The sequence below is a fragment of the Coffea arabica genome, chromosome 8e (genome assembly GCF_036785885.1).
Source record: "Coffea arabica cultivar ET-39 chromosome 8e, Coffea Arabica ET-39 HiFi, whole genome shotgun sequence".
Lineage (NCBI taxonomy): Eukaryota > Viridiplantae > Streptophyta > Magnoliopsida > Gentianales > Rubiaceae > Coffea > Coffea arabica.
The window spans coordinates 2,471,187-2,496,747 of record NC_092324.1 but is presented as its reverse complement, the minus strand read 5'-3'; the positions used below and the strand labels follow the sequence as shown (position 1 = coordinate 2,496,747).

General features: G+C 35.5%; 3 protein-coding genes across 3 annotated transcripts; 1 reads left to right on the top strand and 2 right to left on the bottom strand.

Annotated features, from left to right (window-relative positions):
• Positions 1-11,788: 11,788 nt before the first annotated feature.
• On the bottom strand, positions 11,789-17,490 carry LOC113702963 (protein phosphatase EYA). The gene is made up of 6 exons (XM_027224154.2): positions 17,349-17,490; positions 16,176-16,454; positions 15,876-16,043; positions 15,309-15,402; positions 14,576-14,764; positions 11,789-12,498 (listed from the first exon to the last, which is right to left on the bottom strand). The coding sequence occupies exons 2-6, from the start codon at positions 16,383-16,385 to the stop codon at positions 12,242-12,244; spliced, it is 918 nt and encodes a 305-aa protein (XP_027079955.1). The 5' UTR covers positions 16,386-16,454; positions 17,349-17,490; the 3' UTR covers positions 11,789-12,241.
• Positions 17,385-21,203, top strand: LOC113703813 (protein RETICULATA-RELATED 3, chloroplastic-like). The gene is made up of 3 exons (XM_027225294.2): positions 17,385-17,405; positions 18,505-19,164; positions 21,138-21,203. Exons 1-3 carry the CDS (start codon positions 17,385-17,387, stop codon positions 21,201-21,203), a joined length of 747 nt encoding a protein of 248 aa, XP_027081095.2.
• Positions 21,204-21,450: 247 nt separating this feature from the next.
• Positions 21,451-24,403, bottom strand: LOC113703169 (uncharacterized). The gene is made up of 3 exons (XM_027224445.2): positions 23,753-24,403; positions 21,945-22,864; positions 21,451-21,860 (listed from the first exon to the last, which is right to left on the bottom strand). Exons 1-3 carry the CDS (start codon positions 24,279-24,281, stop codon positions 21,738-21,740), a joined length of 1,572 nt encoding a protein of 523 aa, XP_027080246.1. The 5' UTR covers positions 24,282-24,403; the 3' UTR covers positions 21,451-21,737.
• Positions 24,404-25,561: the final 1,158 nt, after the last annotated feature.

Genomic DNA, 25,561 nt, shown 5'->3' with positions numbered 1-25,561 from the left:
AAGAAAAAAGAGGGAGAGAGATGATAGATGAGGGAGGAGGGAGAAGGGCGGAGGGGGTGGTGGCAATAGGTGATATAAACTTTTTAAAAAATATTCTAAAAAAAGTATAAATTTTAAAAATATTCCAAAATACATTCAAGAAAACCCTCTAAAAATGCTCCTAAAAAATACCCTAAAAATTATTTACAATAAAGTTTTTCATATATGCAATTACAATAAATTTTTTTTTAAAAATCTCGAAAACAACTAATCAATTAAAATAACACTCTAAAAAATAACTAATTCAAAGAGTGTTAAACTATTTATTAGCGTGAAGTAGCAGTAAAAATACATCTTCACACGCAAGAACTTGACGTATAGAAAAAGCACGTGGGATGTGTCTTGTACAAGGAACTAGAGTACATGCATTCCTTACTCCAGTTGACTCGTATACCATTGTCAGCAGAGTTGCTCCCCATTATTTGTCAATCTAGCGTGTAAAGAAATATTGATCAAACCCAAAAGCTGGTCTCACATCAGATATTTGGTATCGTTCCTAGCCTTCAAAAGACTGCCAAGAAAAAAAAAGTAAATTTAGGATATGCAAAAGTGTCATTTAATATATTTAAGCAATATAAATCATTAAGTAGAGAATCTACAAGTTTTTGAATTCATGCAGTACAGCCAGTAAAAGTACTACAGCTCCATACTTCAGAATTCTCAATTGAGATGAGAGTCTATGATGAGGAAGTAAAAGAAGAATGGTGGTGCATTGGAATTTATGCAAGTACGGATGATGCAACTAGAAGATTGCAATGGGAAGGGCTGGAGGAAAGAATGAAGTGGTGGGGGAAGAAGTGGATTCTGTTGGGAGACTTCAATGATATTCTATCAAATGCAGAAAAATGGGGGGGTAGGATAAGAAGTGAAGGTAGCTTTAGATGCTTCAGAAACTTTATCCAGAAAGCTTGCCTGGTAGACATACATTTCGAAGGCAACCCATGGACATGGTGTAACCAATGGGAGAATGGGGGAGAGATTAAGCAAAGGCTGGATAGATGTCTGAGTAGCACAGAGTGGTTCCAAATCTTTGGGAATGCAACCTGCAAACATGTGGAAAATGAGGCTTCAGACCACTCAATGCTGGTGTTGTATACTATACCTGCTCAAAAGAAAATGAAGAAAAGGTTTGTATTCGACCAAGTCTGGGCGCAGAGCCAAGAAGCAGAAGGGGTAGTGAGGCAGGCCTGGGCAAGACCACAGGTGCGATAAAAAATGTTCAAGATTACTAGGAAAATTAGAGAGTGTCGGATAGCTCTTCTAAGTTGGAATAGACTGAATAAAAAAAATGCAGCTATACAGATTAATGAGATTAAAAGGAAGATACAAGGGCTAAAAGATTCTGCTGTTCAAGGGAAAAGTAGGAAAATGGCTGAATTGAAACTAAAGTTGAGTAGTGCCTATAAAGCTGAGGAAATTTTCTGGGCTCAAAAGGCAAGGAGCAAATGGCTAAAGGAAAGGGACAAAAATACAGCCTATTTTCATGCTTGTGTGAAGACAAGAAGGAAACGGAATCAGATAACAAGTTTGCAGAAAGGAAATGGAGAATGGTGTTCAGATAATCAACAAATCATCCAGGAGATTTGCAGGTACTATGAGGACCTATACACCACATCTCAGCCACGAGACATGGAAGAAGTGTTGGAAGGGGTGCCTGTATCAATTACTAGCAGATTAAATCAGACTTTGATACAACCTGTGGAGGAAGCTGAGGTGAGAGTAGCTGTGTTCTCCATGCACCCAAATAAAGCACCTGGACCTGATGGTATGACACCCTTATTTTTTCAAAGATACTGGAATGATATTAAAACAGATGTGGTGTCTGCTATTCAAAGCTTTCTGAGCCATGGCCACCTTTTAAAGAGCATAAATGAGACTAGCATAACCCTCATTCCAAAGGTTGAAAACCCTATAGATCTGGCAAACTATAGGCCTATCAGCCTCTGTAATGTACTTTATAGAATCTTAGCAAAAATTTTGGCCAACAGACTGAAAAAAGTTTTCGCTTTGTGCATTAGCTCTTCTCAATCTGCCTTCGTTCCTGGAAGACAGATTGTTGACAACATCATTTTGGCCCATGAAATCATGCATTTTTTAAAAAGCAAAAGAAAGGGTAATACTGCTTTTATGACCTTAAAGCTTGACATGGCAAAGGCTTATGACCAGGTGGAATGGAAATTTGTGGGCAGAATGATGTTAAAAATGGGGTTCTGTCCTATTTTTGTAAGATGGATTATGAGTTGTATGTCCTCTGTGTCTTATTCTTTCAACATTAATGGGGAAAGGGTGGGGTATGTGAAACCTAGTAGGGGTATTAGACAGGGGGATCCCTTATCCCCCTATCTTTTCTTGTTTTGCTCGGAAGGGCTGTCTAATCTCATGGCAAGGGCTATTGAAGATAGGCAGATTACAGGCCTCAAACTGAGTAGAAATGGACCAGTGCTATCTCACTTATTCTTTGCTGATGACTCTTTATTTTGTTGTAAAGCGCACCCACAGGAAGCTAGAGCCATGCAAAGGATTCTTGCAAAATATGAATTAGCCTCAGGACAGTGCATAAACTATGACAAATCTGCTGCTTTCTTTAGCAGAAATTGTAGCAGACAGCATAGGAGACAGACATGTGAAAAGATGAACAACATCAGGGAGGCAAACAATGGCAAATACTTGGGACTTCCCCTGGTGATAACAGCATCAAAAAAGCAAGTTTTCGCCTACATTGTTGATAAAGCAAAATCCAGAATGCAGGGATGGAAGCACAACCTACTCAGCCATGCAGGAAAGGAGGTACTACTTAAGTCAGTCGTAATGGCTTTACCAAATTACACAATGTCATGCTGTAGGTTGCCTAAAGGACTTTGTAATGAAATCTGTGGTCAAATGGCAAAATTTTGGAGAGGCCAAAATGAAGGGGATAGGAAGATGCAGTGGGTAAGTTTGGAGAAAATTACACAGGTGAAGGGAAATGGGGGTCTGGGCTTTAGAGATCTAGAACACTTTAATAGTGCTTTGTTAGCAAAGCAACTCTGGAGGATATTGATGCAACCAAACTTATTAGTGAGCAGAGTGCTAGGAGCAAAGTATAAAATAGTGCAAACAGACTGGGATGGAGCAGCTCCGAAGAATGCATCATGGGTGTGGAAAAGTATATACAGCTCTGGACTGGTGCTACAAAAAGGAATGTGGAAGAGAGTGGGAGATGGGACTACTATCAACATATGGAGGGATAAGTGGATCATGGCAGCACCAAATGGGAGAATAGCAACCCAGAAACCTCCAGATTGTAACTTGCAAACTGTGGCAGACTTGCTGATAGAGAGGGAATGGAATAAGAAGCTGATTGAGGAGACATTCTCAGAGCAGGAAACCTCACAAATATTACAGGTGCCATTAAGTTTGTTTCCTAGAAAGGATGCGGTCTATTGGAAATACTCAAAATCAGGAAATTACACTGTGAAGTCGGGATATGCAGTAGAAAAGGAAGAGGTCAATGAAAGAAACAAGGAAATTCATGGAGAGGAAGGAACCAGCTACGCACAGCATAAAGGCAAAGTGTGGAAGAGCTTGTGGGGATTAAAGATGAAGCCAAAGATAAAACATTTCATATGGAGATGCCTACACAACAGCATTCCTGTAAACGTGTTGATACACAAAAGAACAGGAAGAGGCTCGCCATTATGCAAATGCTGTGGGAAAGGGGAAGAAACAGTGGAACACATGATTTTCTTTTGCAATAATGCTGAACCTATATGGAAGCTGGCCCCAATACAATGGGACGGATTATTGCAATGGAGATCAAATTTCTGGAGATGGTGGGAAGGTATATTAGAGGCAAGGAGCAGGCAAAGAGGTGAAGACCACATCACCCTAACAGCAAACATCATCTGGCAAATTTGGAAGGCAAGGAATGCTAGACAGTTTGAAGGGAAACGTGGAGAGCACATGACCTTACTAGAAACTGCAAGGAACGAATGGCTGGAGTTTCAAGAGGAGCAGGTGGAAAATGACAAAAAGCACAGGACAGGAACAAGTCACCATATGAATAACCACCAATGGAGACCACCAGACACAGGGGTAATGAAGATAAACACTGATGCTGCGATTCCTACTAATTCAGCAGGAGCTGGATTAGGAATGATTGCGAGAGATTGTGAGGGAAACATTGTCCAAGCAAGAGGCATCAGGAAGTATAGCAGCGCAGGTGCGGAAATGGAAGAGGCAGATGCTCTTCGACAAGGCTTGCTAATGGCTAGAGAAGCTGGCTGGCGAAGAATTGAAATGCAAACTGATTGCAAAGCCGCCATTGAGACAATATGCAAGACAGGCTTGGGTGAAACACCAATTGGCACGATCATAGAAGATATTAGACATCTGAGTGACCTGTTCCAGGACTGTACCTTTTCTTTTGTGTATAGAGATGGAAATAGAAGTGCTCATAAAATGGCACAATTTGCAACTAAACTTGTTTCCAAGGTAATTTGGAAACAAAGTTTCCCCCTGTGGCTCAAAGAGAGTATACATGAGGATAATAGGACTAATGTCCCTTTATGTAACTAAAATCTTGTATTATCAAGTTCATATATGTATAACAAGAATACCGTTTGAGAAAAAAAAAAATGCAGTACAACCAGGTGATTATAATTCTAGGGGAAAAAAAAAAGACTACAATAACTTCATTCTAAAGTGCATCCAAATACAACCAAGATTTCTACCTGCGTTAATTAGCTAGAGAATTTTAAAAGAAAAGATCATTTCATTCAATAAATTTGCACTAATGGCAAAAATATATCAAATCAAATATGACACAAGTACAGATCTAAAATCAATAGATACAACAGATCTGAAAATTCAATACAAATAATGATAAGTTCCAACATATCCTCCATCTAGATGAATCATTGTAGTTCTATAGATATGTATATATTTTCTAACAGTTAGATCTGATTACACATTGGTTTAAATTCAAAGAAAAGAAAAGTTTAGATTTGACAATAATAAACGGAGAAAATTAGAGAAATCTCAAAATTGACAAAAAAAGGATAAAAACTGAAACAAAACTCTTACATGGAAAAACCTAAGACAGAATTAAACTCTCACTGGAACAATTTAGAAGAGAAGAAACTCTTAGTGAGAGATTTTAGAAAAGAAGAATCTCTCACTAAGAAACCCTAAGAGAGAATTTATTTTTACAAGAACAACTAAAAACAAAATTAGAAAGAGCACTCCCTTCCATGAGGAAAGGCCAGATAAAATTATCTGGACTCTCTCCCACGGAAGAGTTAGAGAAAATTTTGGCCAGAGGAATTCTAGAGAGCAATTTAAATAGCATAAGCTTCTGAAGAATGGCTGATTATGGACACATTTGATAAGACTAATTTTGCATGTGTTTTATTGCAAATTTTCGGGATTACAAAAAAATTGTCTGATCTTTTTATCATATTATCTCTTTTGCTTTAGAAAAGTTACTTATCTTATTTCTGACCAGAGGTTAAAGTGTACGTAGAATGTGTAGATCATCACACATTTTTCTAAGGGTTAAAAATAAAAAAAGTTCCCAGTGATGTACCTAATACGCAGAAAAACCTCCAATGGTTTCAAAACATACAAAACGACATCTCATGTTTTGAACTAATTTGTAAACTAACAGAATTCGTTAAATTTAACGGAATTTGGTAAACTTAATGGAATTCGGTAAGTTTAACAGTCGAGACCGTCATTTTCGTTAAGTTTAACGAATTCTGTTAGTTTACAATTTAGTTTAAAACATGAGGTGTCGTTTTGTATGTTTTGAAACCACAGAGGGTTTTTCTGTATATTAGGTATATCACATGAGACTTTTTTATTTTTAACCCTTTTTCTAATTTACTTCCCAACACGAATAACTACTCTTCAAGCCGTTTCTACCACCTCAATCTTCAAGAAGTATTTAGTGTTGTTGATAAGGTTGGAAAAGTTTCTTGTGAATAAAAGTTCATTTCTTGCAAGATAATCTCATGTTCTTGTTGATTTCGTACGTGATTCTAGAGAAAATATTCACATGACCTCTGAACATGATTATGAAATTAACGTTCTGTCTGCAGACAACAAGAAAGAAAGAAGTAGAAACCCAAAGCAATAATAGATTGAAGTGATAAGGATAGACAACGACTCTATGAGGCTAATTAATTAATCAGATTACCAGCAAATCAACTAACCATCCACGTCCATCACAAATACTTTGCGAGCGGTTGAACTATCAAAAGAAGGCCAAAACTGAACAAGTTTAAATACGTATGACCCTTTCCTGTAGTATGAAAATGGCATCAAGAACATTCAAGTAATTGGTCAATCTCATTTTCAAATGTCCGATGCATGCATCGACATTTCAATCTTATCAAAACATAAAGAGACATTAATACTGCCTTTCGCTGCTCAACCCGGAACGCAATGTTTTACATAAACTATACGTGCAAATTTAAGAAGTTCCAAGCCCAGATTCATATCTGTTTGGAATGGAGATTATTTAATTTTTTTTTTGGAATAATACTCTAATACTTTTGGTGATGTGATATATGTAAAATAAAGAAATGGTTTCAAAAACGTGTTTATGATACAACAAAAGGAATTAAAAAAAGACTATATCCAAACAAAGTAATTTTTCCGTAACTTAAGTAATTGAGAAAATCAACTATATATCATTTTCATGAATCTAATGCTAAAACTATATAGCCATTTTAGACTAGTAGCCTAATACCCTATTCTTTAAGCATTAAGATTTTTCACTCTTTCTACTTTAGGCTATATCATTCGAGAACTCTAGCATTACAAAAACTTTTTGAAATGAGTTTTTAATTAAAAAAAAAGGAAGGAAACTTGCATGGCTTGAGAAATTTAAGGAGTTCCTAGTTCAGAGTCGTATCTGTTTGGAATGAAGATTAGTTATTTGCTTAAATATTATGAGTAATTTTTATATATACTGTCAGTGTATACCTTATCACGATTGGATGAATGAAACATGAGCAAATTTTAAATTTCAAATTCAAATTTTACACATATATTATGTATCTAATGATGATAGTCTATATAAGATTAATCCATAATATTATAATATTTTTTGTGATACGATATATGTAAAATAAAAAGTTATTGAAAAATTAAGAAGATAACTCAAAAACGTGTTTATGATACCCAAGAAAAAAAAAAAAAGGCTATCCAAGCAAAGTAATTTTCCCATAATTTAAGTAATTGAGAAAATCAACTGTCATTTTCATGAATCTGTGGTAATAGACTATTCCGATATTTTTGACTAGTAGCCTAGTATACCCAATTCTTCATGCTTCAACATTTTTGACTCTTTCTACTGTTTCTACTCAAGGCCATCATTCAAAGAAGTCAAGCATATCAAGAACTTTTCAAAATGAGTTTTTATTTAAGAAAGGAAGGAAACTTGCACGGCTTGAGAAATCAAATGGCTTTGTTCGACTGAATGTAGCCAAGAACGCTCTCTGAAGTGTTGCTTTTCATGTTATTTCACTTTTGAGATGCGGCAAAACAATTGAGTAGCTGAACTTTGTCCAACAAGGTCTAAGTACATTAAAAAATTGGTGCTATCTTTGAGAACCACAAATTGTCTGTTCAATCATGAGACACTTTTCGCATGCCATTTTAAGAAACTTGAATTAAAAAAAAAAAAATTTGCTCGTGGCGCTATGCGCGATAGCTGTTATTTGGACTCTATTTTTTTTTTTTTTGTTAATTGTACTCTCACCGTTTATTTTATCATATAATCTAATAAATAAAAAATCATACAATAAAAATGATAGTAGGAATGCGATTAATAAAAAAGGAAGTAAAAATAACATTTCCTCCCTTATATATTAGGACAATGTTACATAAAAATATTAATTTAGAACATCTTCCAACGGCTGAGTATCCCCACTACTGCGAATGCAAAGACAAGTATTACGAAAATGATGTGAAAAGATGGGCTTATTATTGACAAAAGTGGAGGAATCACTATTATGGAGGGGTTCATACAAGTCTTGAAAATTTTATCAGCAAATTTAATGCAATAAATTGGAGGAATGCAATATATATATATACTTTCAGAATTTTTTTTAGTGGGTTTCCAGTATCCACTTGTTAATATACTTAAATTATATTTAATTTATCATATAAAAACACATACTCCATTCATTCCACCCCTGCATTGAGATTTCCGAATAAACTTCACTTTTGTTTTTTTTTTTTAAAAAAAAAGAGTTTAATGCTCTGAATGATTGCCCACCGGTTCCTGTCAACCGAACCCTTATCTTTGTACCAGTATTGGAGGAAATTGACACCCCATTACCAAAGAAAAGTCTTTGCCACAAGAAAAGGAAAAAAATAAAACGTACAATATGAAAAGTGAATAAAACAAAGGGGAGAGAGCAACAAGGGAGTGTATGAAGAAGAAAGCATGGGCAGTGACCCTTCAAAGGCTGAAAACTCACAAGACAGCCCCATGACGAGTGAATTGAAAGGAAGATGATCAATACATAATAAAGAGACTGGACCACTTGGTTTGTAGTTTGTACACTTTTTTTGGCTGTTCTCCGCATTCCTTTTTGTGACCCCAAGTGGATATTCTTATCTCCCTTCTATATAAAATCCATCAATTGATGCAGCAAGAAGAATTGAAATTCTTGGTTTTTTTCCTTTTTGTGTTTCTTGAAGAGAAAAAATTCCTTTTGGCTCTTTGAAACTTGAAACATGCGGATGTCCGATCTTCTGATGCTCAGGTTTTGTTCAATTCTATGTGATATAATTTTATTTGTTCAGAATGTAAATATATAACACATTGTAAATATAGAATAAAATTTTATGAATTCCACACATAGTGTTAAAAGTGATGTGCAAGATGTGATCTGAACTTTATATATATATATTGGCCAAATCATGATCGTGAACCTTTTTGAACGACTGCTGCCTGCAATCGTGCTTGCCCCAGAAATTAATAATCTTACAAGTTGAAGTTCATTTCATCAATTATACACAAATGCAGCCCACCATGACATAGAAAAGAGAACAATAGGCAAATTTTTTTTTAGCACAATTGGCCATTTGCTTTCTTGTGGGTGTTTATGTCACCTTGCACTCTCGTGGGGCTTTGATAATTTGCCGACTGGGAATCCATGGTGGCTCTAGTTTTTACACTAACGAAAAATTTAATGATGTTCTTTAACGTACATTTGGCTAGACACTCATAAGAGCAGTGTTCTATAAATTCAAGTTCGTACTTTTCAGGTAAAATGGACAAGACAACTACAGACTTTTTTTTAAAAAAAATTAATTTAGTTATTCGTATAAGTAAAATTCTTACTACTCTTAGTATACCTAGAACTATTACTCTTTTTACCTCAAAAAAATTATTACTCTGTTTTAAAAAGACCTAAAGATCATTACACCAAAAAAAAAAAAAGAGGAAGGAGGTAAAAGGGAAATTTTTATAAAATACAAGGAGTGAACAGTAATTTACTTTTTCCAAAATTACAGAAATATGGAGATTTTAGATTATACAAGGATCTACCTACTTAAAAATGACCAGAAAATGTATAGTTAAAGTTCTACCATTAGTGCAGATTTTAATGAAATTATGATATTTTATCGTAATAAAAAAATGACCAGAAAATAGAAATCACAATCTATACAAAAAAAAAAATATCAATACTTGCTTTGAACTTGTGTAATCTTCCAATCGATGAGTTCATGTTATCTCTTTGCCTAGCGCTAACCCAAAAAATATCCAAAACAGATCTCGTCCATAAACCAATTTGCAACCTATCAAAAGTTGGCTTTACACTTTCTCGATTGACTGGACAAATCCCTTCATGGTAAGAAGAAAATCAGTGAAAGTTGAATCTCTTCCCCAGACTTTGCTCTCTTGGGGGCCTACATAATTCACGCCACATCATTTTTAACAAAATGTAAAGACAAAATTAAAACGTTGGCCGCACATCTAAGTGTTCCCTGATGAAGATTTAAGGATCCCCCTCATTCACACATCTTGAACAGACTGTCAAACTTGGGCATCGTTTCAAGTGAACATCCTCATCACTAAGATGAGGTTGCTATCGCCCCCCTCTGCCGAAAATTTGGACTTGTTTTTCATGGATATCACCTTAATGAGTACGTTGATTGGAGGGTTTGCGATAATTTTGGCTATTGATGACTATTAAGCATTAAGCGTCTAGAAAAATGTAGGTTAGATTTGGATAGTATAGTAAAGAAAAATATCTCTCTCTCTCTCTATCTCACACATACACACACATGACACATACATATAGGAAAAAGTTAGCTCGGGCGAATTCGATCACCACCACGTGGATCAGAGGTAATCCCCCGGGGCCATAGGTCATTTACAGAATTCTTATAAATCACCTATCAATGCAGTTTTCAAATCATCAGCTATCGTCTACCTGTCGAAAATTTGGACTTGCTTTTCATGGATATCACCTTATCTTTAAAAAAATGTAGGATAGATCTGGATCGTCCAGTACCGACACACACACATATATATATATATAGGAAAAAGTTAATCTGGATGAATTCGATCATCACTACGGATCAGGGCAATGACCCGAGACTACAAATCACTCACCCCACCAAGATAGCTCTCACATCAGCAGTTGAATTTGAACACACGACCAATTATTCGTTCTCACTAACTCAACCAACTTGTATTAACAAAGAAAAGATGTATATGTATACTTCAAATGACAACAGATTATATCAGGCAGACGTCATGATTGGTGTCCAGATCTAATAGCTATCCGATAGGGACGATTCAATCTGCGGGGTGCTCAATTATTAGATGGTTTTTTTCCTGCTTTTTGGGTTTCAGGATAAATTGCATAGTAATCAGTTGCATCAACGAGTTAGTGTCAAAGGTACGAGAATCTAAATTCATTACAATCATAGGGTCTGGTTTGATTCGTGGAAACATGATGTACTCATCAGTCATCGCCTTAGCTGGTGATGATCTTTTTTGTTACGTCCTTATTGAAGGTAGCAACAGAGTGGAGTGATTATTTCACAACCATGTGGTATATGGACGAAATTAAAAACAGTCTGGATTTAGCTTATCTACTTATCCTTAAAAAACCACTAATTCAGGATTCTGCAACTAAACACACTCTGGATTAGCCTATCTCCTTATCCCTGGAAACCACTAATTCAGGATTCTACAATTAGCGTCACATCATATGATAATTTGAAGGTGAGACCAAAAAGTAAAATCTCATACTGAGATTCAAGAATTCAGAAGAAGATATGCCAACTTATATGACCTGGTCTGGTGTTGAAGTCAAAATTGGCCCTTCAAATGTATGGACTTAAAAACAAGGCTATCCAAGCCACCAACAGAGCTTAAAGCCTTTGGCCCAATTCTTTTGATAAACTTGGCACCAAATGGGTAAACTATGCCCCTTACAGGGAGGGACCAGTTATGGGATTTTTTTGGTTATGTTTTTTGAAAGATTAGAGATTGGATTTAAGAAAGAAAGATGGCAGATTGAACCCATATTTCTAATTTTTGGAGTTTCAATTTTAGCCATTCAATTTTAACTATTAGACTAAAACCTCCTCGGCTTGAAAGCAGCTCGAGGTAATAGACTCGAAATCTTTTGGCTCATGGCTTTCTACATTAAGGATGACAATTTTGAATAAGGGAAAAAATATATATATAATCCACCCCTAGACCATGGATTTTAACTTTAATCTGGGCGAGGAATATCCAAATCATTCATTTATAGGTTTCAATTGCCAAAATGTGCATGCAGCATGGATATTAACATATTGCAAGACCCATTAAAGAGAAAAGAACATTTGGCATCTCTTTGTACGTTTTTCATGGATGTGTAAAACATTTGCCATCTCTTTGGACGTTTTTCATGAATGTGTGTTCCAATGGCTTGGTCATCATCTTCTTCTTCATGGAAGTTGGTAAAGCTTAGAAGCCATGCACAAGGAATGAGTGGAAAGCACTTGATCTACTCCTTTGGAAGTTGAAGAATAGAACCAGCCACTGTATTCTGGCTATCGAAATGATCCGACTCAGTTCACCATCCAGAATTATATGGCTCTCAGGAACTTTTATTGCATAAACTGCAGCCTCAATTTACTCAAGCAGGGCCTCAAAATCAGCTAACTTCAGCACTACAGTTTGTGTTCTGAGTATATTGAATTACTCTTCGTTTTCTCCCTCAGGATTTCCATATACAACAGACTGATAGAGATTCAAGTCTTTCAATGTCAGGCCTGGAAACCTATGATAACTGGTTGACCATGGATCAACTTTAACAAATGGCCATCTCATTGCTTCTGCAGCTTCACATTCCTCCCAACCGTCGCCAACAACACAAAACTGGACATTTGGCCTGCTAAATCGTTCTCTTATCCATGAAAAGCACTGGAGCTTCCCCACTTCCCATGAGCTATACACTGATAATATTGTTGAAACGTTAGAATCTATTTCTCCTAAAAAATAAATAACAATAATGTACAGTAAAATAAAAATAACAAACAAGCGCGCAGGTATATCTGCTTAAAGAAACCAAAAAAAAAAGGCAATGCAACATGTTTCATCATAACTGCAATTAGTTATCTCAAAAAGAAACTTCAAAGTCTAGCATGCATGTTAGATTGGACACAAGTTGTTCCTTGTCAGTTCAATCTGTTAAAAACATGACACCCGCACTGCCATTCTCATGTAGAGCAAGCCATCTTGCTAAATCTAACATGTAACTCTATGAACTTGAGGATTCTTTTAATTTATCTCAAAACAATCGACAAATAATGGTAGAATTCTCAATTAGGCATGAGTACAATAAGCCTTTCACAGCAGATGGCTACACATTGATGATCTATGAAGCAATAATGAAGGGACAAATAAAATGTGATTACAGAAAAATCGGAAATGGGATGTGGCCATCCACATTCTTTTCTTTCTTGTTTTCCCTTCTCTCCTTTTTGTTCTTTTGGGTGTGAGATTTAAATAAGCATCTTCTTCCATTTTCAAGCAATAATTTTTTGGGGATATCTAATTTCACAGGTAAAATCCAGTTATCTCGTCCAGTTGTTGACTATTATTCAGAGCATGCTTACAAAATATGCTTGCTCTCACAGACTTCCACATCTGACAGGTTACAACTTTTAGTTAAGAATAAGGAATTCCTTCATTAGATTCAAGTCTATGCATCTAACTAAATCATAAAGGCATCCTTAGCCTAGTGTGAAACAAGGTGATACTAATTGCCATGAACACCTGCTATAGGCGTGTCAATGGATCGGATCTTACCCAAATCCAACCTAGACCCACTATATTGGGTAGGGTTTGGATTTAATTTCTCAAATCCAGACTGTATCCAGACCCAAACCCTATGAGAGAGTCGTGGATTTAGGTAGGGTCTGGTTTTCTAGAATCCATATTCAAATCCAGACTCGTACTAGAACTTACCTAGACCCATATATATATTTAATTAAATAATATAAATTAGTAAATTTATAAAATAATCTAATATTTTATGGCTATTAGATCGAATATAGTAAGATTTTATGGCATTAGAATCTGCATTTAGTGTTGGTGGTTGGGTGATTGATGAGACTCGTGCCAAATTGCTTCTAGATATGGTTGAAATATTAGTGACTACTAATGATTGGATTGAATCAAAGAAAAAATGAATAAGTGTTTGTAAATCTTCTTATTCTATTATTTATTTTTCATCGGTCCTTGGTCAAATGACTTTTATTTCATTCACTATTTTAGTGCTGGATTGCAAGACATCTACCAACATTGAGGTTTAAATAAGAAAAAGAGGCACAAAATTACATTTTTTTAATAAGATTAAATATTTATATATGTTATGGTTGTTTTCTTTTTTAAAAACTAATCCTAGTTGTCATTGTAATTGATACAAACTTTTCAAGAAAAGGAGAAAAGGTAAAGGCAAACAAATGAATATTGGATATGGATGCAGTTGAATCTTTGAAAATATATAGAAGTAGTCAATAATAATTCTTTCTTTGAGTTCACAATATTGCATTCAACTTGTCGAATGTTAATTTTATTATTTGAAAACAAAAATTGGATGGTATTTATATTATTTATGAACTCTATATATTTTAAATACATTTTTACTTTAGTATGTTCAGAAAATACCCATGAATGCCCATTGGATACCCAGATCCATAAGAGTCTAGGTATGGACTTACTTTTCCAGACCCAAAAGGGTCTAGATTTGGGTCTGGATCTAACTAAATTAAATGGGTCTAGATCTGGATCAAAGGGATACAAACCAGACCCTACCCATTGACATGCCTAACCTGCTATTTGAGTTTTCAAGATGAATAAATATGACAAAACTAGAAGCTCATCTTAATAATTATATATTAATTCCAAGTAAAGCTTAAGTGGATAGGTATAACCAACATTCTGAATGAAACACTAATGCAAACAAGACCACATGCACAATCATACATCCTGAGTGCCTCAAACAGTTCAGGGAAGAAAGTGACTGACCATTCTCACAAGCAATCAGACCATCCAGTCGAAAGAGTAAGCATTTGGCAAGGCTAGGAATCAGTGATCCAGAAGTCACTAAGACATTTACATCACATCCAGTCCTTGCACAATTAGATCTATGAGTTGAGTCTATAGGGGGTATGAGGTCTGTGTTCCCAGCAGCACAGTGCTCCAAGCACACCCGAGCTGCATTGCAGAGATTTACACTGATCAATTACACATACATAAGTTACATCTAATCTCTTTAAAAGCACAGCTGATCAATTCTGATGAACCACCAGAAGGCAACAAGCGAAGTGAGCTAAAGAATAGAGACCATCAAGCATAGGGTTAAGCAGGTCTATACCACATCAGGTCCACTACACCAGATCAGACCTGGTTCCATTGTCAAAAATGTCAAACATGACCAACGTACAGTATGAGTTGCATTCCATTGAGAGTAGCATTTCAATAAAATCTCATTCCAATGTGAAAAATTGGGCCAAAGAGTTAACACTTGCAAACTTTACATTGTGTCCCATATCACACCAATGTGAAAAAGTAACCTCAATACAACAAAGTATTCAAGCAATTTTACCTGTGTCTCAATGTGGAAAAGAAGCAATCATGCATATCATGTTGAAATATATTTAATTTACTGAATCATTGCAGGATAAGAGTGAGGCAAACAGAGATACAGCAACTTGCATCACTATGATAATTTCAAAATTGTCAGTGATGATTTACCTACCTGAAGACAACCATCTATCTGTATATCTGTCAGTTGAATCATAGAGAATCTCCCAGGATTTCACCATGTCTTGGTCAATGATGTTGTGTAACCCCTGACAGAATTTAGAGGGTAAGATTTTCATAGATATGGTAAATCCAGAAAACACCACAGACATTCTAGAATTACTGTGCATCACGAATAAGATCAAAACACTAACTAAAAACCAGAGACATAACACTGGTTGACTGAAGGTCATTCTTAATGATGAAATACGTGTGATTGAGCATATTGCAAACATCTTTATATGATTAAGCAGTTTCTATCACTAGGAAATTACACAATCAAGTCAGGATTGGGAAGCATAGAAATTTTTTTCCCTCTTTTGCTAACCTTTTATCTTGGAAAGTTTTGACTTTTTTTTTTTTAATTCTTTTCACCTTATGTCCCATATTTTACAAAGAGAAATAGAAATCATATTGAACTCAAAATGTGCTATTGATATCTCAGGCACCAAAATAATCAAGGACATGGTAAACTGAGTAAGAATTAGATAAGACATGATTTAAAGGAATTAAAGTATAGTACCTTTTTGTACTTCTGAGCTATAACCCGGTGGCGGTATGCTAATTTTCTTTTATTGACATCATCAAATGGGGGCCCAAAACCATCATGATGGAAATCATAACCAGAGAGGTTTAGACCATCATCATATTCACGCATGACATCCAAATATGGTTGATTGCAGTTTTCAATCTGAATGATTAAACCATGAGAACTCCAACCAATAACAAAAGAAGGACTAAGATCAGCCATCCACACTTATGAACTGTGAACGAAATGCAACATTTTGAAATTTAGAAAAGATACACTGAGGAGGCTACTCACTTGTTCATAGAAGAAATAATCATCACATATTTGAAGAATATGATTCTCCCACATCTTCCCCATTTCTACACCATTTTGTAGATTCTTTACACCATTGAATGCTTCAGCATATGTTCCATTTATCAAAGACTTGAGCAATATTAGAGTCTCGTCCATGTCCCATATATACACATTGATTTTCTGATCTCCGCTGGTCCCAGCAGAACCCATTATAAAAGTCAATCTAATTGCAACCCTTAATCAGTTGAGGTATCAATGCGTAAAGTCCATGCGATGTCACTGACAATTGCACGCAGGAATTGCATGAGATTCGATAAGTTTAAAGGAATCATAACTGCATATTTTCGGGAGAAAAAAATAGCAAAAAACAGCAAGCAACAACAATTAAATATAAGTTGGTCCATAAAATTCACATAGCTACTTGCAGCATGAGTTCATGTCTACACAATCTTGAAACCTCGAACCACAGAGGCCAAAAGTGGAAATGCATCCTTGTTTCTAGATTATTGTTTTTTCATTTTTAACTGTAATCATGATTTCCAATTTCAACAAGTAGAATGTCCCCAATGTATTTTTCACCAAGAACATATTTTTAAAAAAACTGTCATCACTCTAGCGATAAAACACCTATCTAGAAAATCCCACCTGACTAACACGACTAATAACAGCAGGGATTTCAAAAGTTCGCGGTCAAGTATAGGTTCCATCAATTTTCAGCACTTCACCACACTATATCAAAACTATTCAAGTCGAAAGCACTGTCTATTTTATAGAACCAAAGAAACATAGTCAACACCCCTTGTTTCTTGAAAAATTCAATCCCAGTTACTAAACCAAAATAAAAATAAAACAAAAATCTGATCTTTATGGCTCGAGACTTGACTTTCAAGTAAAGCATTACATCCCAGGAATACAAAAGTAGAATAGATTCAATAACCCATTTTGCAGATTCTTTTGTCATGAAATTTGAGACAGAAACCGGGGGGGGGGGGGGGGGGAAGGGAAAAAAAACATTTATTGGAAGCATATTGTCGAGACAACAACCAAAAACGAAAAAAAAAAAAAAAAAGAAGGTCTTGTTTATCTGGGAATGAATGAACATAAAAATTAAGAAAAACATGTATAAGAAAAGCAGTAAGAATCGAAATTTATCAGCAAAAAGAGCTAGAGCACCTTAGTGGATATGCAGATTCTTAAGCCTGCTTGGTTATGGATGCAGATTACTGGCAAGTGGGAAAGGGGGAGAGCAAATATATATTTTGGGCTGCCTTTGCTGATGCATTGGAGATTCAACGGCGTCGTTTCTATTCCTGAATGCTAGGAGGATCGAGCCTAACAAAAGAAAAGGAAGAATGCAAGAATGGGTTTAATCGTTTAGGGAAAATTTTTAAGTGGACAAATATTCTGTGAAATAACACCAAATTAATAAGGGATACTTTCAGAAACCTCCCTGAGGTTTCTAACAATTTCAATGAGCTTCCCTAAGGTTTTGAACATGACACATACCTCCCTCGATTTGATAGTTTTAAGTGGACAAATATTGAAATAACACCAAATTAATAACGGTTAATTTCAGAAATCTCTCCTGAGGTTTCTAATAATTTCAATGAGCTCCCCTGAGGTTTTGAACATTACACATACCTCCCTTGATTTGATAGTTTTAGTACAAAACCTTAAAATAATATTGACTTGGTCAAATTTTTAAATAAATATCCAAAAATGCCCTTGTGTAATAAGTTTTAATTTATTTCCTTATAGAATTATAAGATTATCTAATGTAATTATAAGGAAAAGGTGCCGAAATTTTCATGTCTATACCTACTATTTGATAAACAACTATAATAATAATAATTTTGTCACTATGATAGGATACTTTTGATGGTATTTTATTATGGATTTAAATTTATAAGATAGAAAATAAAATATTGAAATAATTGATTCAGAATTTATGAATTTTTTGAGTAGTAGAATTATGGGAAATTTGCCAAATTGGTCCCTAATATTTACCAAAAATATTTTTTTAGTCCCTAACATATAAAATCAGCCAAAATTATCCCTCACATTTAAATTGTGATCCAATTTGGTCCTAATGCTCGTTTTTGCTAATTTCTCCGGCTAACAATAGCACGCCTCTCCCACGTGACCATATTTTTAGGGCAAAACCTGAAAACACATTTCCAGAATTGAAAGTAAAAGGATAGGGGACCACCACTCCCTTTTCACCTTTCCCCCTCAAATTACAGTTTCAAGAAACCCTAAATTGCATCCCTTAATTAACAATCATAACTTGGAAATGTTAGTGATAATGATGACGAAGACAAAGTTGTAGAGTGTGACAGCCGGCGTGCTTGGGGACATGGCATCTCATCCTAATTTCGGCCTTAATGAACTGGATTTCGTTTTCTCCACCCTTGTCGTCGGCTCCATTCTCAATTTCCTACTCATGTATCTCCTGGCACGCACCGCAGGGGCTGGGGACGCTTCTTCTTCTGGCCGCCTCCCCTCCATTTTCGCCGCCTGTCCTCCCAGCCACATGTTCAAGTCGGGGGCTTACGGCGTATTCAGTCGGATGGGGCCTTTTGTGTACAAAGGCACCCTCTTTGCAGCTGCGGGCTTCACTGCCGGACTCGTGGGAACTGTCATCTCCAATGCCCTGATCAAGATGAGGAAGAAGATGGATCCCAATTTCCAGACCCCCAACAAGCCTCCTCCGACGCCTTTGAACGCTTTCACTTGGGCCGTCCACATGGGTGTCAGCAGCAACTTCAGATACCAAGTCCTCAACGGCATCGAGTTTCTGCTTGCCAAGGGCCTTCCCTCTTTTCTTTTCAAAAGCTCCGTCGTCGTTTTGAGGTGCTTAAACAATGTTCTTGGAGGGATGTCTTTTGTTGTATTGGCCAGGTTAACAGGATCACAAGCTGCTGCTGCTCCTCTTCCTTCTCCGTTTTCGGCTGTTGCTGAACTGGAACAACAACAACAACAACAATTAGTCAAGGGGGAGGAGGAGGAGGTGGTGGTAGGTGTCCGGGAAGGTGGTGTTGCAGCTGGAGATGCTTTGCCTACTGACAAAGTCAAGTGGTCCCCTATCCTTTTACTTTCAACCGGTAATGAAATGTGTTTTCCGGTTTTGCCCCTAAAAATATAATCACGTGAGAGAGGCGTGCTATTTTAAGTCGGAGAAATGAGCAAAAACGAGCATTAGGACTAAATTGGATCACAATTTAAGTGTGAGGGATAATTTTGGCTGATTTTATATGATAGGGACTAAAAAAGTGTTTTTGATAAATGTTAGGGACCAATTTGACAAATTTCCCTAGAATTATCATACTTTAGTAGTGATTTTGGACAATTTCTTTTTGATTTATTGTTAATTTTAATACCAAAAAATAGAAAACAAAGATTAGCAAAAATATCGAATTACGTATAAAGTTAACTTATTAAAAAAATCATTAGTTCGACATTTTGTTACAATAGAAACTAGAGATAATAATGGTAATTTTACAATTTTATTGGCAAAGAATTAAAAAAAAGGAATAAGAAGGAAAAATAATGAAAAATAATTTTAAAGTCATTCTAACTATAAGCATATCAAATAAGGGAATTTCATTAAAATATTTAAGGGTAGTATTGTCATTTTAAATGACAAGGGAGGTATGTGTAATTTTTCAAACCTCAGAGGAGCTTAGCAAAATTGCTAAAAACCTCAAGGGAGGTTTCTGAAATTATCCCAATTAATAATTTTTTTAATCCTTTTTCTTTTCTTTTGTTGGTTTTTTTTACTTTTTCTTTCTCTTCTTTTCTTTTTTTTTTTTAATTTTGATTGTGCAAATAAATAACTGTAATTAACGAACTCAAATCAAAGAACACATTTGATAAACTTTGGATTTGTTAAAGATAATTTTTTATACATTATTAGTACATAATTTTTTAAACACTAGTTGGTATAAATTATGTCACGTAGCATAAATCCAAATTTGAAATTTAAATCATGTAATATGGTATACATTCAAATTTGCTATTTAAAAAAATCACTACACTATCAATGCATAAAAAGTTAATCATTTCTTAAATAAGTTAATCAAAATTTTAATCTCTTTATAGATTAAATGGAGTGTCTCAAAAGAGAAATATGAATAATAAATGGATTAATCTATTTGCTCAAGTATCAACTTTTTGCAGTTCATAATCAGTTGAAAAAGGTTCCCAAGTTATTAATAATCACTTCACAATCACTTAAAGGATTTTTGGCAGGAAAATTCTATATTTTTCACAAATCAAATTTGGATCATGAATCTTTTGGATTAAAAAAAAAATCAAACATGAGCACTAAACTATGCTTTCCACTTTTTTGAATTTTTATGAGAACCCAACGTAAACTATACTTGCAAATGCTATAATTTCTTGTCTTTCTCCAAGAAAAAGTGCAGATTAACACTAGTTAGGTAAACATGTCCTTAGATGTAATCAATTTTTTTTTTAAGATTTGCTATCTTAGACAACTGTTTTGAAGAAACCTTAACCGGGAAGGAGAAGATTCACCATTCAGATAATGTTGTTTAGTCCAACTCTTTGCATTTCTTTTTTTTTTTTGGTTGCCTGCCACGGTATCCAGGACTTTACCCTGACTAATCCGTTGGTCGACCCGGGTCGCACACCTGGCTGTGGTGGGTGAGTCTCCCAACAAGGATAGTTGCATACACCAGGTTTCGAACCCGAGACCTGCTTAAGCGGAACCAAGCTGCTTACCACTTGGCCCAACCCCAGTTGGTACTCTTTGCATTTCTTAATTGTTGGATTTGGTGAAATATCACTAGCATGAAACATTTCATCAAATGGAAACAATGTCTATCCATAATGCTGACAGCAGATTCCAAAAACCATTTTTTTGAAAGAATGGCTGAAACCAGGCCAAATTTTCTGCCCTTCTTTGCCTCTACGAATACCAACGCCCCATCAATGTAGAGACATGTTAATATTCCCAGCAGCAATACCAGCACTACTTCAGCTGCCAAGCTCTGTAAGCATTGATGCTCAACTTACATTCTTGATGATTTCCAATAGCTAAAACGCCCATACTTAAACATTTATCTGCCACAAAGGGTTGATAGTTTATGGAATAATCTTGATTCAGCATGACAGATTCATGCAGCCAATACTTGTTCTGTATGATTGAAACACGTCATTTTAGTAATCAAAAGTGCATTTAAGGATCCACAGATGCTATGATGATGGAACAAATGAGGTGGCCTTTCTTTCTTGCCTCTCTTCAATCAAGTGAAAGCAGAAACTCGACTTTTGCACATTAGCTTGCAAATACACACAACAATGAACAAACTCAACCAACCCCTCTTGCATCTATCTATAGATATTGATTCACTTGCAATTTTCATTTCTGTTGATGGTGGTGTGTATATGTGTGAGAAGGAGACTATATACATATAAGCAAATGACTAAGCTTATAAATTCTTTCTTGCACTGAAGGTGGTGTGTATATGTCTGAGGGGAAGGCTATATACATATCAGCAAATGAATACACTTCAATTCTTTCTTGTATTGATGATTTCATGCTGTCTCGACCCGAAAGCAATTGACAAAGAACTGGAGACAAAATCCTCTCTGCTTCACTGGCCTTTGAGGTCTCATATCCCTTGTAGTAACAAATTCAGCCATGAAATTGACAACGGCCTAATCAAGCATAATGTAAACAAGTGAAGATCAAACATGCAATAGGCAATAGGGCTTAAATGCAACAGACTAAACAAAGAATACCTCGGCGCCAAGCTTTGCTATTTCCGTTGGTGGCAATTCTAGAGGTGTCTGGTCAGCGTGGAAAACTTTTAAATTTGCGAGGAATCTGAAAGAATCGGGCAACACAAATATTTGATTGTCACTGATATCCAGCTCTTCAAGCAGTTCAAGATTTCCAATTGATTTTGGCAAAGCTCGCAGGTCTGAAAAATTCTTCCCAACATTCAATTTTTTCAGGCTAACTGCGTGACATAGGCTTTCAGGTATACTCTCAAGTTCATTGAAGCTGACATCAAGTTCTTTCAGATGTAAAAGATTCCCCATGGTAGGCAGTACTTTGATTCTATTATAGTGCAAAGTAAGAATCTCCAAGTACTGGAGCTTACTGATTGAAAGAGGAAGAGCTTTGAGCTGATTGAAGTCTAATCTTAGCTCTACAAGCAACAGACATGATCCAATTGTATAAGGAAGCTCTTCAAGCTCGTTTAATTGCACACTAAGCTTCTTCAAAGAAGTCAGATTCCCAATTGCATCTGGCAAATGAGCAAACCGATTTGAACTTAAATCAAGACTGATCAGGTCCTTTAAGTTCTTAAATGAAGCTGGCAGTGACCTCAACCTGTTTGCATGCAGGTCCAGATCAGTTAGGCCAAGCAGTTCACCAAATGAATCAGGAAGGTTAAATAGTTGGTTGGAGTGGACATCAAGCTTTCTCAATGACTTGAGGCTACCAATAGTAGAGGGAAGAACCATGAGATTATTGTCTGCTATATTTAGCTCAATGATATGCGATAATTTTCCAAGTGACAATGGAAGCCACTCAATCTTGTCCATCAATTTACCCTGGAGATCAAGGAACTCTGCTTCAGCTTTAGCAGAACTTTCAATTATGGCAGCCACTCTCATTAGACTTAGTTGCTTAGACTCTTCATACTTTGCAGCTGCAAGCCAAAAAAAAAATTAAAGCCTTTTCACAAAATCCAAATTCTCCAAAAACATATAACTAATCCCTGCGCCTCTATCTTTGAGTGAGGTACGATTGAATAAGGCCAATTTTGACTCCATTGAAATGCCTATTTTCTATAGTACATGATGAAAGTGTGCACTCAAGTTAAAGGTGTCCGGACGGCAATACAGGATTTGCAAACAGGCAACAGAAAAGGAACAAAATGAAGTGACTTGTGCAATTAATAAAAATTTTTGACATGTTTCTCAAATTTTGTACGGTTTCTACATCTATTATCCAAGGAGACAAGAAATATGATGCTGACAGATTCCGGGATGATAAGAACCAAGTTAACTGACCAATTCAATAGTTTTTGGGACTCCAAAAAATTTCTCCCAAGAAACAATGCATAATTTTGGGGTAAATCCAACAATATTTCAGGAAAAACAAAGAAATTCAATTATCAAACTAAAGAGATTTCATCGTGATCTGGTTTTTGAAAAAAATTCGTTTGAACCCATTGGCTATTTGGCTCCTAAAAGAATGCATGATAAGAATCTGCATCCCATCATGTTCTTACTGTCAAGTTTCTTCGTTAAGGCTGGCAAAGAAGTCAACACTAGTGAACTTGTCGGAACTTGACATTTCACTCAATAACTGAAGCAAATTCTTGCACGGCTTTTATAGCCATCATGCTTGAACAAAAAGACTGATCAAAACTGACAGCGAGATGATAAGAACCAACTGCATGAACAATTCAATTCCTATTTCAAAAATCTCTTACCAAGAAATTAAAATGCAAAATTTTCTAAATTGAGCAATATTTTTTGAAAAAATAGAAGTTTACTTGTGAATCTAAAGGAAATTTGCATTTGCTTATGACCTGAAGGAATTGAAGGAGGCTCAGAAGAAGCATTCAAGGACATTCCTTTTGAATCCTCAATCTTTGGCTCTTCATTCCTACGGACACTCTCATCATCGCTGATCACCACTTCTATCCCAATTTCACCATCTGGGCCACCAAGATTGAGCTCTTTTTCCGGAGAGGTCTTCGCAGAAACTAACTCAGAAGCCCTCTGAATAAGCTCATCAAATGTCTGAAAAATCTTGTCGAGTTCAACTAAGTGAACTGCCTCTTTCATCTGTTCATGGCTTCTGAACAAAACCTTGGATTTCCTCACTTCTTGTAGCACAGAAAAGAGTTCTGGTGGAACATCTTGCGGAGCAACTTCCTTGGAAATCTCTTCAAGTCTTTCTTGCTCTTCATAGTTAACTGTTTTGACAACAGACATGGCTGCTTCAACCTCTTCAATAGAGGGTCTAGGCGGGAGTGATTTGTAGGATTTCATGATTTCTTCAACGGTTTCTACATAGGTAGGTGATGGATCATTTTTGTTGGGTGTCAGAGCCATGATTGGAATGTTTTTTTCGGTCAGCAGGAAGAAATCTTGGAATATTTGAGAGAGGGGATTAGAACCAATACGTGGTTTCTGAAGATATTCTATGGGCTCGATTGCATACAGATTGCTTGTGTGCACAGATTTTAAATGTGCAACTTCAAAATTTAAAAAAAAAAAAAAAAAAAAAGAGGAATGAAATATGCAACTTAGGATTGCTATGTAGGGAAAGCAAATGAATAGTAAATTTATGTTGAGCATTTGATACAATAATTATTTCAAATATAATTTTACTTGAATCATAAACACGTTTTTTAACCTTCTTTATTTTTAATATTCTTAACTATTATCCTATCTCACATAAATCATATCACAAAAAGTGTTACATTAATTATTTTAAATAAATATTTCAAATAATCTCGATCTAAACATAGTTAATTGAGACACTATTGTGGTATGGACCTATAATAAACAAAGTAGATAAGAATTACAAGATTTTGTTCGTTCCTTTTCTCTTCTTCACCAAGATTGTTTCCAGAAGTTATTGAATAAACACCAAAATTGTTTAACGAACTGAACAAAGAAAAGGACTTTCATAATTTGAAACTCATTTCGACAAGAATATATAGGAGGAGTATAATATAAAGAGAAATCTATCGAAGTAGAGCCTACATATGTATAACTTAGAGTATTGACCTTTCCCACAGCGGTACCATATATAACTATCCTAATGACAAGTTTGGCATGTTTAATCTAATTAAAGAGCACGAGAAGAGTTATTCATGAGACTAGTATATCATATTATGTCTTTACGTGAAGAAATACTTTTCCTGATATAGTTATGGTATTTTTCCTCTAGGTCATACATTTAAATTCACATTAACAAGTGAATGAAGAGATTGGTATTGTACACAAGGCCTTAATCTAACTATACTTTAGTAGAACTACTAGGGGGAAAGCCCGTCCAACGCGTGGGAGTTTAGTGCCTATAATTAAAGATGGTTAATAATTATTATTTGGCATTTTCTAATTGAAGTATGACAATTTTATTATGTAATATTAAATAAAAATCATAAGATACATATTGAGTTAAAAAATATAATATGCAATAAAACATAATTATAAGATACGATCAACTACTTTGCATCTAACCTAATATAATAAAAGACTTATTTATATTTGCTCATGCATTTTAGGGATATTAAAATTTGTTATTTAGTTTGAATTTGATCTTGATATGAGGGCAATCCACCACATTATCTTGTCATATAAGTGAGATTTGAACAATTAGCATA